This window comes from Ursus maritimus, unplaced genomic scaffold, assembly GCF_017311325.1.
Source record: "Ursus maritimus isolate PB19 unplaced genomic scaffold, ASM1731132v1 scaffold_16, whole genome shotgun sequence".
Taxonomy (NCBI): Eukaryota; Metazoa; Chordata; class Mammalia; order Carnivora; family Ursidae; genus Ursus; species Ursus maritimus.
The window spans coordinates 62572096-62591012 of NW_024424008.1; the positions used below are offsets into that span (position 1 = coordinate 62572096).

The 18917-nt window shown below is 49.3% G+C and overlaps 1 protein-coding gene across 1 annotated transcript in view; it reads left to right on the plus strand.

Moving 5' to 3' along the window:
- Positions 1–5102, plus strand: part of MMP20 (matrix metallopeptidase 20) — a 45582-nt gene extending 40480 nt beyond the window's left edge. Inside the window, exons 9-10 of the mRNA XM_008690151.1 lie at positions 3966–4069; positions 5002–5102. Coding sequence (XP_008688373.1) covers positions 3966–4069; positions 5002–5102 — 205 coding nt within the window. The remainder of the gene's footprint in view (positions 1–3965; positions 4070–5001) is intronic.
- Positions 5103–18917: the final 13815 nt, after the last annotated feature.

The window sequence follows — 18917 nt, forward strand, 5'->3', positions numbered from 1 at the left end:
AAAGGAAATAAACATTTTACTTGGTATTTAGGTTTTTCACAAACAAGACCTCGGTCAGGAGAAAAGGCATGCAATGATTTCTGCAGGTCCCTCGTATAGAGTAGAGGCCCAATAAAAATGTGTTTCTTTCCTTAACATTCTAATCCAGCCAGTATTTATCGATGGCTTATTGTGTGTTAGGAATCCTGCTGAGTATTTCCTCACGTTCTCTCATTCTCCTATCGGCCTTCACAATAATCTTGAGAGGTAGGCATTCCTCTCTCCGTGAAACAGTCAAAAACATTACATCTCAGAGAGCTACGTCATTAGCTTCGGGTCACCCAGCTCACGAGCGGCCCATCTGAGGCTGCGTTTCACACCCTCCGAGTCCAGATCCCGAGGCCTTCACCGTCCACCACACACAGTCTTCTTCATTCTTTTCGCCATGTATTTGCCATTGATCGAATACCCACACTCGTGACTCTCACCCTGTCTTTTGACTTCCTTTTCTATTATCCTCCACAAAATCTGCCACAGAACAGTGGACCTTCTCAATCCTGATCCCTTCTTGGCGGTGTTCTGGACTAACTCCACATTGTCCAGCCCTCCTTTCTCCGCCTCTTCTCAACCTTGCCTCTGCTACAGAATGCTATCCAGAGGAGGTGTGTTGAAAGATCAGGTAAAGATTAAACTCCTTGATGACTGGAGCTCAGATCAAATCACGAAGTTTACTCACGCTCCTACTAGCCAGTTAATGGTTCTTGGAGCCCTGGGTGTGTCTATGCACCAGGCACGTGTGTGCGTGTGTGCGTACTTGTGTGTAAACTGCCTCTCGCCCTCATGACCACTGTTTTCCAGGTAAGGAAGCTGGAGCTCAGGGCACTTTCCCCAGATTTCAGAGCCCGGAGATAACAGAGTCAGCTCAAACCCAGGGCCGCCTGACCGTCTGCTCTTTGCTCTATAACAGAAATCCTCAAATATCAGTCCACAAACCAAGGGCTAGATTATCACAAAGTTTCCACCAATCCATAGCAAAATAAAAACAGAATGATATTATAAATGTAGGGGGTGTAGTCTAGGTCAGTATAAAGGTAAATTATTGGCAAGAACCATCTTTTACGTTGAGATTATGTCCTTTCTGCCTGTTTGGTGTTAAATTTTTTTTTCTTTGTGAAATGATAATGAAAATAGGTGGTAATTTTTTGTTTTGATGGCTTGATGGTAATGTCCTTACTTGGTACCATGAAAAATAGGTAACTCTAGGGTAGCTTCGTGGGTCCCATCTACAGAACGTCTACCAAAAAGGTCCAAATGAAATATTTCTATGTTGCCAGCTAATCCCAAAATGACGATTGGTGTTTCATACCGATACTTTGAAATAGACTGTGTCAAGAGTAATACTCTTTAGAAAGCAGTTACAAGGTAAGCAAAGGGCAGAGAGGAGGCTAGCCCACGGGGCGTGGGTCTGTTAAACACGTAAGTGATAGAAGGAGTAGAGAAAAGAAACAGTGATTTCACAATTTCCCCAAGCATTTTGCCTGGGTCTTTATAAATGTGATTAAGAATTAAAATTCCCAGGTAGACATTGCTTCTCTAAAATTTCTCCTGAAAAAATTTTTTTCAAGATTATATTTATTTTATTTATTAGAGGGGGGGAGGCAGAGGGAAAGAATCTCCAGCAGACGCCCCGCTGAGTGCAGAACCCGACTCCGGACTTGATCTCAAGACTCTGATATCATGACCTGAGCTGAAATCAAGAGTCAGAGGCTTGACCGACAGTGCCACCCAGGTGCCTTATGAAACATTTTTTGTATAAATATTATTACCTCCGTTATCCTCTGAACACGTGTATATGAGATTTTAGGTGTCACCGCCCACCTTAGTAAACTAAGCAGACGGATAAAAGAGAAAGATCTTTCTTCCATATCTTCCTATTGGATCAATAGTCACTATTCTCTCTTTGAAACATACTCCTGTATTTAAACTGTTTTGCTGTTCTCAAGAAAAAAGATATCTGTGCTGTCCTTTGACCCTTTCCAGTCCTCCATATCCAATTTAAAGAAGACCGCAGACGCCCACTTGTAACAGTCTCCCTACAGGGATTCTTTAATCAGTCACTTGCTGGGAACTGAGAACACATTTTAAAACAATATAAATGGTGATTACGTTCTCACAATCCCTCCCAAATGTTTGCTTACCATGCACAAAGGTAAGGCACAGCCCTAGTTTAAAATCTGAGCGTCAGTCCTCCGTTCAGAGCAGAGAGAGGACAGTGGAGACCTGAAAGCCAGGCCACCGTTCTCCCTGAGCACAGAGGTCTCGAGCTCCAGCCCCTCCCTCCACGCTGTCCTGGACACCTGCAGGGCCGCCGTCACTTTGCCCTCTCCTCTGCACCGCCCCCCCAAATACTGAAGCTTTGGAATTATCGTCCTCACTCTCCCCCACCAAAGCTTCCGTTTTACTACAACTGTCTCAGGGAAGCAAGAGAAGAAAGCAGCCTAGCTAACAAAGGTTAATATGTAAACAATTTTTAATAAGGGACTCCAGATTTCAGACACTGCAAGGAGGCGAGCGTAAGAGGTGCAGGCCGTGGGGGAGCCACTGCGCCCGGGACGGTCCTTTTCTCCCATCCAGTTTTTCCTGATTCCACTCCTGAGACGTCGCAATCACTCAGATGACATAGTTGCCCGTCCCACACGCTGTATTGGCATTTCTGATGACAGGAAACAGAGGGAATGACTTCCATCTCTGTCTGTGCTACAGTGACTCGCAGAGCTCGGTTTTCCCCTTGCCCCGCTGGAAGGTTCTAATGACCCTCCTGAAAAGGGCATCTGGCACAGTTGGCGCCCACTCCTGTCCTCCGCACTCCCCAAGCAGCTCACCCCGCTAGTCACGCGGGCCCGACACTTCTTTGCTAACATGCAGTCCCGCTCAGGGTCAAGAGGGATCTGTCCCCAGCCTGTGCGGTCACGGCCTCATGAGCGGAGGTGGGTGTCCGCGGCTGCAGGAAACGGCTCAGGGCTCCAGGCACAGCACACACTGTCTGACCTTTTGGTGGGAAACGAGTGGGGTGTTCACCCTGGGAATGTCCCCGCAGGGGGCTCTGTGCCGATGAAGAAGGAACTTCCTCACACTTGAGACGAAGTCGGCCTGACTGCCTACGTGCTGAGCCCACACCAGTCGTGCTGAGTCACACAAGTCACAGTTTGTACACGGGGCAGCGGGGGTCGCGAGACAGGCACTGAACGTTCCTCTGAGTTGTCACTGCAGGCGCTGCCGATCCAGAAAGAGACCTGATCTGTTTGCTCAGTTGTACAATCTTTCCAGGAAACAAAAGCAATTTAATTCCATTCACCTAATTTCAAAGGCAGAGGCTCAGCTGTCCGAGATTTTCTTGCTACTTATCTTTACCTACTGACTGTTCGCATATGTGTTTATTCATTCCTTGTGTGTGGTGTGTCCAATCCCTCCTCCACAGACACACAGCAAAGGAGCCCGTGAGTGAGAGCCCCTGTGACAGGCTTTCAACTGATTCTTGGATGAGAATCCAAGCCCAGAAATTCTTACAGGGAGTGCGTGCGGGGTCATGGCAACAGTAAATAAAGCAGTAAAAATATATGTAGAGTTCCTTTTGAAAGGCAACATACCGTTTTTAATTATAGGATCATGTTTCTATAATATATAGAATAATTCTAAGACTAATTCTAGGCATATATCTATTTATAGACTATTTAGAGCAAATGAGCAGTCCTTGAATCTCAGGGACTTGGGAGAGAAGTGACACGGCATGTGGGTGCGTGTACACATGTGTGCATCTGTGTGTGCGTGCACGTGTGTGATGAAGAGAGGCACAGAAAGACACACAGACACGCATCTGAAGTAAGCCACAAGTCAGCCCTGGCTACTGATGCCCGACTAGCACCATGTCACCTACAATTGATAAAAACGTCTTATTAACATTATTTATGGGATAATACCTCTTCCAGCTACGATGAGCGGAAAAGGAAAATGGAGAAAGACTACCCGAAGAACACCGAGGAGGAATTCTCGGGGGTTAGCGGCCAAATCGACGCGGCTGTGGAACTAAACGGTGAGCACGTCCACCGAAAACTTTCTTTGTGGAAGAAGGAATCTGGGCTCTGCGTTACATATGACAAAACAGGTTTCCAGAAGGGAGTTCTTGGTCCTGAGTCCCTTATAAATTTAGCGAACCAGACCAACTATTGGGAAGAGTATAAAATGTCTGCCATTGAGACTGCGCATAGCGAGTTCTGGAAGTACAGCTTCAGTCCAAAAGTCGTACACCTTAAAGCTCACCCGGCCAAGACGGCCTCTTTCCTCTTGAAAATGCACATGCCCTCAACGTGCCCAGAGCCTTTCCCCATCACCTCACCCCACTCCTGAAATTTAACACACAGCAGGGAACGCTGAACTGAACTTAACAGGCTCGAGTCAATGGGGCTGAATCTTGTGGACCAGTCAACACATTCTTCCTGAGCCTAGAGCACAGAGCTGGACTCCGTTCAGAAATTCAAAGAGAGTTCCAGACACGTTCTCTGCTCTTGTGGAATGGCTGATAACTCTGGGAAGTGCCCCTCCGTCCAGCACAGATTACAGTACTGCCATACAGGACAGTCTATGACAGACCTCACAGCGAGAGGTGAGCTGAGAAAAGAAAGACGAGAACTGGCATCCACAGTTGGAGTTTGCACGGTGGGACTTCAGCTGAGTTTTAGGGACTGGCTAGAGGTTTGGGTAGGGAGAGGAGGGGGGATTCCCCAGAGGGAGCAGAGGCACAAACACAGCTGAGCCACACCTGCTGGGTGAGCACCACCGGGAGAAAGGTGAGCAGGACCGAGAAGTCGGAGGTGCTGGGTCCTAGGGCTCCGTGAGAGCCGGGCTCGGGAAGGCACCTGCCACCTGGCACGTCCCCAGCCCCCCTGTGGGGCCACCTACAAACCCTCCCTTTGTGGATCTGTAAGTCATTTTCAGTAACGATATTTTCAACTTTGTCTCTTTTAGGCTACATTTACTTCTTTTCAGGACCAAAAGCGTACAAGTACGATACAGAGAAGGAAGATGTGGTCAGTGTGCTGAAATCTAGCTCCTGGATTGGTTGCTGAACAGAAAGGTCTACTGTTTTCTGGGGAGTGAACACGACCACAAGCAGCTGGTCCCTGGACCGCAAGGACTGAAGCAGAATGTAGGATAGGGATTCTTCCCACCGCCTTCGACCCGAAGGCCAACTTAGAGTTCATTGAAAATAATTACGCTTCTAAATTTTTTCATGGTTGCAGATTCATAATTCTAATATAAGTGGGCAATTTCTGCATGGTCAACTTCACATAAAATCAGAACCACAATGCTCTTTTCTGTGAGACGCCCACTGCTTTGTTTTTTTCCTTACCCAATATACAGAAGCAAATTGATAAATTTGGTTTTTATTTCCAAGAAGAAGCCTATCTGTGGATTCCCCAACATGTATTATAATTCTTTTTAATAGGAAACGTCATTGCCCTACAAATTATAATTACTCTTTACAAGCAGTGGCTTTTGTGGCCTCTACGTTTGTTGTGATGAATATAAATTTGTCCATCTTTACCTGGAACACATCACAAACAAAATACTGTGTAAGTCTTGTTTCGCGTTGTTTGTTGGTTAACTCCAAGTACTCGCTGGTCTTTGAAGTCGGTCGTAGCGGGCAAACCAATTCAGACGAATTTTCACACTAAGCAAGAGATGGACACTTGGCAAGAGGAAAACTCTTAACGGAAGCCAATAAAAATGTTGTCTAAGAACAGTTCCTCACTTCTCCTTTCAGTTAATATTTACCAGCTTCAATCCCACTTTATTTGGCAACAAACTCTGTACCTAGCGGGAACTCAAAACCCAAGATAGGATCGTGAGCCCGCAGAGCCAGGAGAAATAACAGTAACTCCATTCCCTCCTTCCTGCTGCGAACCGTCATTAACCCGGACGAGCGAGTCTCTTTGGAGCCGTTTTCCATTCAGGGGAGTCTGTTTAGTTTTTCTTACTTCAAGCTAAACCTTTTCTCTTTCTTACCTACTTACCAGTACAGGGAAAACACAGCTGTCTGTCGTTCTTATGACCTTTGTTAACCTTACGCTCTAGAACGCAAGGGTTCTAAAGATGGAGTGAGTCTAAAATTAGAGGATAAATACACTTAGCGTACTGCATAGGCCGCCAGGAGTACCCGCCGCGCTCAGTCCATTAGCCGTGGCCGTCACCACCGCCGACGAAGCCCGAGTCACAGTATGAAGGAGGCATGGGGCCGCTCCTGGAGGGGACTCCCAGCCTGCCCTCGCTCTGTTTCTGACAGTGGCTATTCATAGCGACCAGGTGCTGACTCTTTGAGGGTCGAGGCAAACTCCAGCATGCTTGCTTTCCCACGTCAACTGCCCTTCCTGAGGGAGCAAGGTCACTTCTGCAACAACAGGCAGCAGAGGACAGGTGCGTAGTGGCCCTGAGCCAGGAGGAAAGGCCTGCAGCTCCTCGGAGGCTGAACACAGAGTTGGCAAATACGCAGGCAGCCCCACTCCCGGGTGCATGCCTGGGAGATGGCAAGACACGCGCCACGGCACGGATGAAGCCATGAAACAGTACGTGAAGAAACCAGCCACGAGAGGCCACCGATTCCAGGACTCTGTTTCTATGAGATGTTCAGAATACGAAAATCACCGAGACGGGAAGCTGACGCGTGCTCGACAGGAGTTGGGGGAGGGGCGACGGATGGTGACCGCTAAGGGGTGGGGCGTTTCTTTGTGGGGTGATGAAAATGTTCTAGAAGTGATGATGGTGATGGCTGCACAATTCTGTGAATATACTAAAAGCCATTAAATTGTACATTTTAAGCGGATAAATTGTATGGTATGCGAGCTGCATCTCAATAAACCTGTTGTCTTAATAAGAAGAACAAAGGAGCCCCAGGTTATGTGATGATCTCTGCAGGGCGCACCCTGGCCAGCTGGGGCAGGGACACACGGCAGGGAAGCATTAGCCCGAAGACATCTGGGGCTGAGCTCCACCAGCCAGAGGTCCTCGTGGTGCCCGCTGCTCGCCCGGGGACATGCACAGTATAGACACTTCACGAAATAAACGAACGTTACTGAAACAAAACGGCATGTGCTCTGAGGTCTGACGGGCTCCGAACCCAGGTCTGTTATTTTTAGCTGCATGGTGTTGGTCGGTTCCTTAATCTGTGTCTCGCTTTCTTCCTTTGTAAAATAGGAATGGGAATCGTTGTCACGTCCTAGCGATATTTAGAGGCTTAAATATAAGACAGAATATACAAAGCCCTTAGATAGTCCCTAGCGCCCTAGAGTGGCTCAATAATAGCTGTTTTGAAGCAATTAGAGATCATTTCATTTTGAGACATTTCAGAGAATTTATATATGTATCCCCGAGATAACTGAAGACATGACGAGCTGTTTAGCATCACGAGGATTGATAGCCAGTGACCTGAAATATTTCTTTTCCAAACTCCAAAGGAAATCAATAATCAAATAATATACTGACTGTTTTTAACGCCCGTCCCCCAAGAACCATTCTTATGAATTATCATTCCTTTGTTGAGTAAGAGAACTTCTGGCTCCCAGACACAGTTGTCCGTGTTCCGGAAAGACAGTCTCTCTAACCCACAAGAAATAGTGACGGTTTGTGTCAAAGCTCCCTTGGAACATTTACGTGCTCGCCTGAAACAATTTTGTGTCGAAATCATTTATAACATATATTCGCCACTTGGTTTTAGAGGAGCTGAGGGCAAACAGGTTTTGTTAAGTAACAGTTTCAAACACAGTGTGGTTCAGCAGCTCCTCTTGAGATCAAGGGTGAGCACAACAGAGTTTTCCTTCTGATGACCTCTCATTGTCCTACTAGCCTCAGGGTGCTCCTTGCGGGCGTCCCGGAAGCCCCCGGAAGGCACCAGAGGGGCTGCTAAGGACGAGAGGACCTTCCCCCCCCCCGCCCCCGTGGGGGCTTCCCTGACACTGCACCAAACCTTCTGTGCCTAGAACTAAGCTTGCTTCCCGTCAGCCTGGTGAAACACAAACCCAGCTCACCTGTCGGTCCTCTCGTCTTTCCCACATGGTCATCTGGAAACGCCTCAGACCTCCCTCCCACGGAGCAGGTGGCAAGCGAACTAGGCAGGTTTTTACCTGGAATTCTGGTTGATATATTCTTAAATCATCACAGCACCTTCAAGTGCTTTCACTTCTATATCATCCAGGATGATGATCTGTCTGTACCATCTCTATCATTCTTGTTACTCTTGCTTTCAGCCATTTCCCTCTACAGACAATGAGATGGGAGGCTTTTTGTGAATATTCATAGCTAACATTTCCCAATGGAGTGGCATTTGAGAAGAAATGCATAACGCTGGCCCACAGGTTGGAGTTTCAGACTCCCACATGGACCATAGGAGAGTCCAAGCCAAAGGTTTTCTGTCTGTCACCCCTTAGACCTGAGTGAAGGGAAGGCAGTGATCCTCCTGGCACTTCCCTCTGCTGAGCCTGCCCAGTGTCATCCCCAACCCCAAGTGGCTTGTCGGCATGACCAGACGAAAGCCTATCCTGTTGTACCCGAAATGCCACAATCCCTGCCTTGCTCCCACCGCCAGCACTGTTGTCATGGAAATAAGAGCAGAACCGGGGGGGCGCCTGGGTGGCGCAGCGGTTAAGCGTCTGCCTTCGGCTCGGGGCGTGATCCCGGCGTTCTGGGATCGAGCCCCACATCAGGCTCCTCTGCTGTGAGCCTGCTTCTTCCTCTCCCACTCCCCCTGCTTGTGTTCCCTCTCTCGCTGCCTCTCTCTATCTCTGTCGAATAAATAAATGAAATCTTTAAAAAAAAAAAAATAAAAAAATAAAAAAATAAAAAAATAAAAAAAGAGCAGAACCGGGAAGAAGGCTGGTGGATAAGTTATCGTAGGAAATCAGTGAACGACTCTGGGGTCCCAAAGAGGCTGCTTGTAAGCACACATCCTTCATCTCTCCGCCATCGATCCTCTTCTTTAATTCAATGCATCATTTCAAACAGTTGGGGATGAAACAAAACTTCTGTTGCGCGATGCACCATGTTGTCCTGACAAGAGTGGGAGGAGAGATGAGCGAGAGAAGGACCAGAGCGACTCAATGAGAAAACATTTGCACAGTTGAGAAATGTCACATATAAATCCATTTTAGGTCATCTGAAGTGGGAAGGGGAAAAAGCACGTCTGTGTAAGTGGCCAGCAATTTGTTTATCCTCGGAAAATCCCAGGCCCGTAAAGCACTGATGAACAACGTGAGCTTCTGGGGTTGGCAGTGGAGGTGTTCACAGCTGCCTCCCCCGAGGCTGGGGTGTCAGGAGTCCGCCGCGAGCCCAGCGCGTGAACCGCGGCCTGCCCAGGGCTGCGGCGGCTCTGTGTCCCCACCGTAGACGGTTACCCTGCGCGAACTGCCAATTTCTGGATGTCAGTGATGTTACCGGTGATGTCATCTCCATAAATAATCCCTTAGGCCTTCCCGCAGAATCTAGCCACCCTCTCCCCGTCTCCACCCTCCGCGTTCACTCTTAGTCCATTCAGAAATTCCGTGAAGTGTTTACACTGACACCGACCTAGGCTCAGCCGTATTCCAGTGGGAGTTTTGCCCCCAGGGAACACACACATTCTGATGGAAGAGACAGTCAACGTTCCAGGGAACAAAGAGTTCTGGATGTAATGAAAGAGAGTGAGCGTGCGTGGAGAACAGCGAACAAAGCAGGGAAGAGCATAAAGTGTGTTGGAGTGCCATTTGACTGACGCGTGTTTGGGAGACGACTCCCTTGATAGTCACTACGATATTCACGCAGAGACGGGAGGTAAGGGAAGGAGGAGCCATGGCGGCCCCTGGGTTCAGGCCAAGGCAGCAGTAAGTGCGAGGCCTTGAGGTTGGAGGGGGCTGGGAAAGTTTGAGACCCAGCAGGAAGCTCAGTCCGGCCAGAGGCGGTGGGGGGAAGACACGCAGAGCGAGATGGGGAGGCTGGGCAGCCAGCCGCACAGCGCAGAGCCTCACTGGCCACCAGAGATCAGTTCTGCGAGAGTTCGACAGGCAGGGGTCTGAGCACGTGCATAACCCGATCTCACTTACGTTCCGGAGAATCACCCTGGCTGCTGGGCGGCAAACATCTTGTAAGAGCAAGGGGTGCGGGGACGCCAGATGGTGGCTTTCTTCCAGGGCAGAGATGGGGACGGTGCCGACCAAGGAAACAGCAGCGCAAACGCGAACAGTGGTCGGACGGAGGAGAATATTCTGGGTAAAACCAACGGAACTTGCTCCTAAAGTGTATGTTGGAATTAAGAAGCACAGAGTAAAGAATGACTCTAAGGTTTCGGGGCTTAGTGCGTGGGAGAGCGGTGTGCAATCCGGAGTCTGCTGGGTGTGAGCTGCCCACTCGATGGGCCAGGGGAGAGGCCGCAGCAGGTGGACAGACGGGGACCTGTGAGTTCCAGAAGGCCACCGCCTTCCTGCTGCTCTCCATGACCCCGGGAGCCCCCACCCCACATGCTACCATGGAACTTGGGGCAAAATGGATCCTACGGGAACGAGAAGGCAGGTGAAAATTATCTCAGGTGGTTTTCTATCACATGCAGTGCTCAGTCTACTGACCCGTTCTCCCTCCCCCCAAACAGGGTTCGGGGCACCTGGGTGGCTCAGTTGGTTGAACGTCTGCCTTTGGCTCAGGTCATAATCTCAGGGTCCTGGGATCAAGTCCTGCATCAGGCTCCCAGCTCAGCAGGGAATCTGCTTCTCCAGACTCTGCCTGCCACTCCCTCCCCCTGCTTGTGCTCTCTGGCAAATTAAAATCTTTTAGAAAAAAGGAACATGTTTCAGTGCTCAACAAGAGGCTTGGGTTTTCTTTTTTCCTTGGTTTTTATGTTTCTTGGTACAAAAATCAAAGCACAAATCACAAAAGAAAGCACAAAATCTTCAGGACTGCTGTCCTGAAAGAAAGTTGTCAATCACCTGGGAACATTAATTGAGTACAGTAAAAGAACTTTCAAGACTTTCTAAAAATCCATTTGTTCCTGCAGTGAAAACACGTCTGTAACATCAGCAGACCTCACAGAGAAGGTGACTGGCAAGGTCTCTACCACATTCTTCTGTTTTTGCCTGAAAACCAGAGTCCCTGTGTCTCTACCACAGGCCTAGACATTTCCTGGTCCCCAAATCAATGTTCGATTCAACTTCATGCCTGGAACTGGGTCCAGCCGGCCAACACAGCTTGTTTCAAAGGGCCCGTCCTGCTCTCCAGTGGGCCAGCATGCCACCGGCCAGAGCAAATCCCAGATGGGAATCCCCGTCCTGCCCAACCTCATGTACGCAGCCAGGCCTCTGCCTCCATCTCCTCTCCCGGCACACGGGTTCCCAGCCCTGCTTTGAACCCCACACCACTTGGCTGCTGCCCCGGAACTGTAGTCAACACGATAGCTTTCAAACCTCACTGCACACCAATGTGCTTTGAGACTCACAATAACCCCGAGAGGTGTTGCTACGCTCACAGTCACGCAGTTAAGACCAGAATTGGACATGAGCTCGAGCAGGGAGCACAGTTGCTGCTGACAGATTGCCAAGTGAGTGGCGTGGGCCACACCTGCTCCAGGAACCCAAAGCAGTTCCACGTAGTGAGAGGGAAGCAGTGACAAAAGGATGCCTGGGTTCTCTTTCCTATGAAGGAACGTGAGCTCAGCTCTGTCGTTTTTCACAACGTCCGTACACCCAGGGATTAGGTTTCGCCAACAGGACTTACACCTTTCCAGAAGAAGGTCAACCACATCATCAATCTCTCTCAGCCCTGCTGTCCCTTTCTCTGTCAATCACAAGTTATCTCAGAAACACTAGACAAGTTTCAACCAGCTCAGATTTCACGGAAAGCCTGAAGGCTCCGCAGGTTACGTGCCTCTGAATGGAAGTCTGGCCGCGCTGAGAGCTGGTTGAGGACTTTTCTGTTATCAGGAACGCGCGTTGAATTTTCTTGATGGACTGCACATTGAAATGATGACACAGGATTCTTGTATTTAGTCCTTCATTTTTTATCATCAATTAAATAAAATGACTTTCGAAATCTTCGACAGACTTTGCCCTATTCCAGGAATAAACCCCCTATTCATGATGTTATTATCCTCTTTATATATCGCGGGGTTTGTTTTGCTAACGGTTTGTTTAAAATACTCGCATCGGTGTACATAAGAGGTATCAGCTGGAGATTTTCTTTTCTGGTGTTTGTTCGGTTTTGATACTTGGTTTATGCTGGTCTCACTCCGTGAGTGAGGAGTATATCTTCTCCACCATTACCTGAAAAAGCTTGTCTATGGTCAGTATTTTTTTTTCCTTAAATGTTCAGTAGAATTTGCAGGGAAGCCACCTGGGCCTGGAATTTTCTTTGGGAAGGTTTTCATTACAAACTCAATTTCTGTCATTCATCTAGGGCTATTCAGATTTTCTGGTTTCCCAGCGTCCGTTTTAGAGATGATATGTTTCAAAGCAACTGTCCGTTTCAGACAAGTTGTCCTTTGACTTAACACATAAATGTTAAGTCAGATTTTTCTAAACGCTCTCTGCGTGTTCAGACCTAGGTTTTCAGTGTGGGGGCTGTTTCTGGACACCTTGCTCTCCAGAGACGTCATACTAACTTCCTCTGGGAGCTTCTGGCTGTGGGAAGGGTGAAGGCCCCATGCTCGTTCTGGCCTTCTTGCAGAGTTCAGACACTGGGAAGGAATTGAGTAGCCTGAGGGCGGGGTGCTCGGCCAAAGTCCAGGCTCAGCCTCCGGATCCTCCCCTCTGATCCCCTCAGAAGTTTGGCATCAGGCGGGGCAGATTTCTGGGGGCTGCGGCTGTGTTTCTAGCATCTGTCTGGATGGGAGTGAGAGGGGCTCTTTCAGGAGCTGGTCGGGCTAACTCTGCATCTTGGTAGTGACTTCTCATCCCTGCTGGCGTCCAACCCCTCATTAACTGACCCAACAGTATTTGTTAAGCATCTTCTTGACCCAAGGATTGTATCAGCGAACAAAACAGAAGCCCTGCCCTGGGGGAGATTCCAAGGAAGACAGGCAGTAGGCAGTACACATGACAAGTGCTGGAATTACCTAGCGTGTCACGGGGCACCTGGGGGGCTCCGACCACAAACCTTCTGCCTTCAACTCAGGTCATCATCCCAGGGTCCTGGGACTGAACCCACAACAGGCTCCCTGCTCAGCGAAGAGTCTGCTTCTCCCTCTCCCTCTGCCCCTCCCCCTGCTTGTGCTCTCTGTCTCTCTCTCTCTCTCTTAAATAAATAAATAAAATTTTTTAAAAAATTATATAGTGTGTAAAAGATGATAAATTCCAAGGAAAAAAATAATTGTAGAGCAGTGTCAGTGGACTGGGACTAGGGGGCTGGGGTTAAAGTGTGTGATTTTAAGTCTGGTAAGCCAGGGAAAGCCTCCCTGTGAAGGTACAAATTAACTAGTATTTTCATGAGAAAACAAACCCATTTCTTATTTAAAAATTAAACAAAATGCATACTTGTATTACACTTAACAGTGATAAATCAGAGAAAAGACAGCTTTTTTTCATAAAGTCACAATTATTAAACCATTCAGATTTGCCAAAGACTTACCATTATTATGTGAACTTAATTCTCAAGATGTTTCTGACTTCACAGTCCCTGTAAAAAAAAAGGATTTTTTTAAAAAATTAGTACATTTATCATATTAAAACTTCACTTTTCTTATTTTGTATGAATTATGGGAATATTAGAGTTACATAAATGCTTATTTACCTCTACGAAAAAAATCAGAACGAGCGTCTTTAATCTAGAAGACGTTACGGAGCTAGAGGGGGTTGTGAGGAGCAAAATAAGTCAGAGAAACACCAATACCGTATGATCTCACTCATATGTGGAATTTAAGAAACAAAACAGACAAACATAGGGGAAGGGAAGGAAAAATAAAATAGATAAAAACAAAGAGGGAGGCAAACCAAGAGAGACTCTTAACTACAGGAAACAAACTGAGGGCTGATGGAGGAAGGGGGGTGGGCATTCCGGAAAACAGGGAAGTTGGACGGGAAAGAGCACCAGCATTAGTGTAGAAAAGGACAAAAAGGAAAGGGGCTAGCGTGGACTGTGTTTGCTGTAGAACGGCCAAATTGGATTGAATAAAAAGCAAATTTTTTTCACAGGAAAAAGAATAAATAACATGGAGTGGGTTATATGTTATGCCAAGGGTTTTTGCTTCATTATCATTTTTTTTAAAAAAATGAATCATTGTGAGGAAAAGATCACTACTATCCCCATTTTACAGACAAGTACACAGATGAGACTCGAGACGTGAAGCGACCCGACCGCTGAGGTTACGCCCAAGACTCCCGACTCCCCTCCGACGGTATCGTACTTCTCTGACTGTGCCTCCCGGGGAGGTAAGACTTGAGGGCAGGTGCGTGTTTGAACAGGGACTGGGGATGGAGCTCCCCGCCTGGCGCTGAGGAAATGCTAAATGACACGGAGAATACATTTATGAACAAATAAGCAGAGAATACACTCTGGGAAGAGAAGTGGCTTAAACAGACAAAAAAGAAAAAGTTCTGTAACTCTTTAAGAGACACGGAGGCCTTCAGACTGTTACATGGGGCTTACATCGTGAGGGATCCTGAAAATCAAGCCAAAGAAGTCCACTTGAGTCAATAATTTAAAAATGCAGGTTACACAATGGGATATTTTTTTAATGGAGCTTCAGAGTAAAGGAGGTATTTACATAATGGTTGGTTGGAAAGTCGGGAAGCTGCTTCCCGGTGAAATCTGAAACCAGCCCGCAGACACCGGGGCACCAGGGAGGGGACTGACCTGCGGGTGGCAGGGAGACAGACAGCGCAGACAGTGGGGGACACCAAAAGGACACTCACCTGGCGCCCAGCAGGTGTCGGCACCCGCACCTGCCGTAGGGACGGGAAGGGTCGCCGCCAGGCCTCAGCTGGCCTCCGTCCTCAGCAGCCCCGGGGCAGACAGACACCGCCAGGTGGGGCTGGGGTGTGCAGGGTGAGGGGCCTCGGGTGCCCGGATGGAGCTTGGGGGTCACCCGGGGGCCGCGTCCTCTCCATGCCCTTCCCAACAATGGTGTCGACTGTTACTGTTGCATTAACTGAGAGCAGCAATCTACACGCCCCTCCCCCGCCCCGGGAGGGGGGAACAGCGGACTCTGTATCTAGAGGAGGAGGACACGGGAAAGAAGGAGAAGCAGCGTGGGACACACCCCTTGCTCGTCCTGGGAAGACGTTGTTTCAGACAGATTCGACAGGCGCAGAATTACTCTGAGAAATTGCTTACAGAAGCTATAAATGCTCACTGGCGAGTGCTGTGGACACGCGGTCTCAGCCCGGGAGCAAGCAGCTCAAACACACAGGTGCTGCTCCGTGCACCACATTCCGGGGGGGCCTGGTGCCCAGGACGTAGCCTTTCCAACCCACGTGCCTTAAATCCAAACTTTCTGTCATGTGAACGGTATCATTCGGCAGGTTTCCAAACTGAAGTTGCTGTAACCAAAAGTCATCCGTAAAGTGTATGCGTATCAATACATTTATATATTATGTACACATCTATGCATTTACACCCTACACATTTATATACATATTACATTCCTATGTTGTTTACACTCATATATTATATACTTATATACAATGTCTAAAAGCAGATTACAGAGGACATATAAAGAAAGAAGAGAAGGAAGGAAGAGGGGGACAAAAGTAGAATTGGCTGACAATTGCATAATTACACCAAAAATTATTCCAACAAGGCCTTATTCGTGAAACATTGCAACCAACCTTAAAAATTCTACCAAGGAGAGAATAAAAGGTTAAGTTTCACCCAATAAGAGTTTAATTCTTACGCAGGTCAGAGTGTCCACGACAGTAATACCCGTCATGCCCAGAACCCGTGCCTCGTGGCCTAGCATCGTGGGACCTGCCCTAGTCTATTCAGGGATGTTAGCCAATTCCTACCCAAGATTTAATTACTCTTCTAATGACAGAGCCCCAAGTTCCAAAACATGACTACATGACTAACCTGGCCATGTTGTGCCAAGAACCGCGGGCCGGTGACGCTGCAGTGTTTACAGAACTAGGAAAATACGGTACAGACAGTCCCCGAGTTATAACTGGGCTGTAATTCAAACCTCTGTCAGTTGGCTCTTCAGAGCTCAGAGCCTATTCCCACGGCGCTGATCTTAGAAACTAACATAGACAATATGGTGACTAACATAATATAATAAAAAATCATTAATTAAAAAAAAAAGAAACTAACGTAGACAAGGGCGGTATAGACCCTTGAGGGGAACTGTCGGGTCACCCGCTGTGCACACACCAGCAAGCCCCCTCGGAAAGCAGCTGTCCTAACGGACACCCCGCCGCGGTGGGTGGGATCCAGGGGGCGGTCGTTTCTACTGAGCATCTGTGCTGTGCTCACACGTGTTTCCTTTGAAGTTCAGGGCAACTCCCCGCACGGGCACCGCTGGTGTGTCTGCTCTCAGGCTAAGCGAGCCCTAGAGGCAGAGCCCGCAGTGCAGCCCATGACGGGTGCTCGGAGCCATGAAGCCTCCGCTGGGAGAGTCTACAGGGCCCACGGACATACACAGGAGCACACCCCCCGAGATACCCTGAAGGGAGAGCCACAGTCAGGGCCGAGCCTGAGGCCCGTCGGCTCTGCACCCGACACCCCGCGGGCTGAAGGAGCAGACGGTAGGGAGCTGGTGCGGGAGTCCGGGAGGGGAGGACGGCGCGGGCAAGGTGGGGCGTGGAGGCCGCAAGGGAGGCCGAGGGCCCTGACGTGGAGACGGAGGCACCGTCCGCCTGAGCCCGGTTTTCTGGCGCGCTCCCCAGAACAACATGGACCCCGGGGCTTAGGATGAGAGAGCCTTGCTCACATGCTCCACTTTCCCCGAGGCCCTTATTGCTGTCTTCCTGGAGCTCCACCCTTAGCTCTCGGGCTGTTCGTTGTTTCTGAGTGGGGCTTGCTTCCTGCGAGGGCCTGTCCTCCCTCAGCGCCGGGAACCCGGCCCCAGGGCGGGCAGGCTGTTTGATGAGCCGGGGCAGGCAGCAGGTGAGGCCAGGAAGGTGCCTGAGCCTCTGGTGTCTGACCAGCTTCCCACGGCCCACGGATCCTCCAGGTTCGCCTCTTACACCTCCCGGAGTCCGTGCAGGGGCAGAGCCCGGGAGACAACGTGCCTCTCTGTCTCCCACGTCGCGGCCTGGCCTTCCCGTGCGGGCCATGCGGGCGGACACCCCAAACCCGCGCAGACGGCTGCGTTCCAGCCCAAGTGGCTCCAAATCCACAACCCTGGGGTCCTATTTTTCTCAAACAGCCGAACACCCCCTTCGGCCCGGCCCGCCCCCCACCCCCCAGCAGACTGCAGCACCACTCAGCCCTCTGAGGACCCCGCGCCCGGGCTCGCCCACGTGCTCTTCTGCCTTCTTCGTCCCCATCATCTCCTCTCCACGCTCCTTGTCCAGCCTCGCCGCGGGCGTCTTGGCTTGCCGCCCTCCAGACCCGGCGTCCTCTTCGGCAGGGACGCAGCCCCCTTCCCCACACCTGGGCGTCACAACCGCACGCCGGTCTGAGGACCAGGTTTGTGGCAGCTTGAAGGGGAAGAGAGGGGTGCAGAAGAGGAGCCAAGCTGCAGTTCGCCGGCAAAGGCTCTGGTCCCCGTGGCAACGCCAGCACCCTTCCCTCCTGTTTGTCTTCTCCGGTCTCACCTCCTTCTCGCCCATATCCTCCCTTCGTCCATTTCCCCAAATTCGTAGCCCCTTGAACACATTTTTGGGACCGCCAGGAAAAACAGGAAATTCCCATTACTTTATCACACGGATCAGTTTAGCTTCTTTGGCCCTCTCCTCCTGCTCCGTGAACCTTGGCTTTCTGATCACAACGCCATAAATGATGTTCTGCACGCACAACTGTCCACCCCGGGCTCCAGCCACAGCACCGGCTCAGATCTCTGAGACCCTTTCAGCCACCTGAGTCTCCAGTCTGGGTCGCACGCCTTCCCCGTGAGAGCACTGTGTTCTCCTCTGCCAGGAGTCTGTACGTCGACGACAGCCATCTGCCCTCCCCCTCACCTGGCCAACTGTCAGAGCTGGCGACTCTTTTCTCCTCTTTCGTGGGTAAAAATACTTCTCAAAGGCATCGTTTCCTAGAGAGGAATCCTGTCCCCTGCGTGGTTTAAGGACTGGACTTATCAGAGAAGGCAAACAGTTCTTCTCCCCTATTCCCCCTGGGAAAGTAGCACACGTCTGGATCATGGAGGCAGCAAACCCACAGAGTTAAACTGAGTAACAAACCCTTGTCTCAAACAAAAGAATATTCGAGAGATCGAAAACACATTTCCAACTTCAAGACGCACGATGTTCACAGAAGAGATATTTAGGCCCTCTTGCCTGTGGTCCCTGTGAGAAAGCCCTTTTTGTTCTCCTCTGTGCCAAGGGTCGGAGCTCAGAACAGTCCTGGGAGGAGGGGTTATTACTTGCACTAACGAGCAGTATCACTGAGGCTCACAGGGATTGAGAGTTTCTCCTAGAAAGTGCCGGAAGATGACTCTCCCTCTGCCCTGCCCCTGCTCACGCGCTCTCAAAATGAATAAATAAATCTTTAAAAAATAATAATAATAATTTTTCTTTCAATTTATGCCTATTTTTTTCAAGTAGTTTCTAAGTTTTGGGAACATAAATGATTTTTAAGTTGGTTTGGACCTAACTACTTCATCAATAGGACTGCTGGACATCTCGTTTTGGTCTAAAGGCACTTCAAAAAATATTACTAGGACCCAGGAAACCAGAAACAAGAAAGTTTTAAAACTTTTTAGAGGTGAGAAAATGTGCCCAGAGAAGTTAAGTAACCGCTCCAAGATGATAAAGCCGAGATTTGAACCAATGAGTATC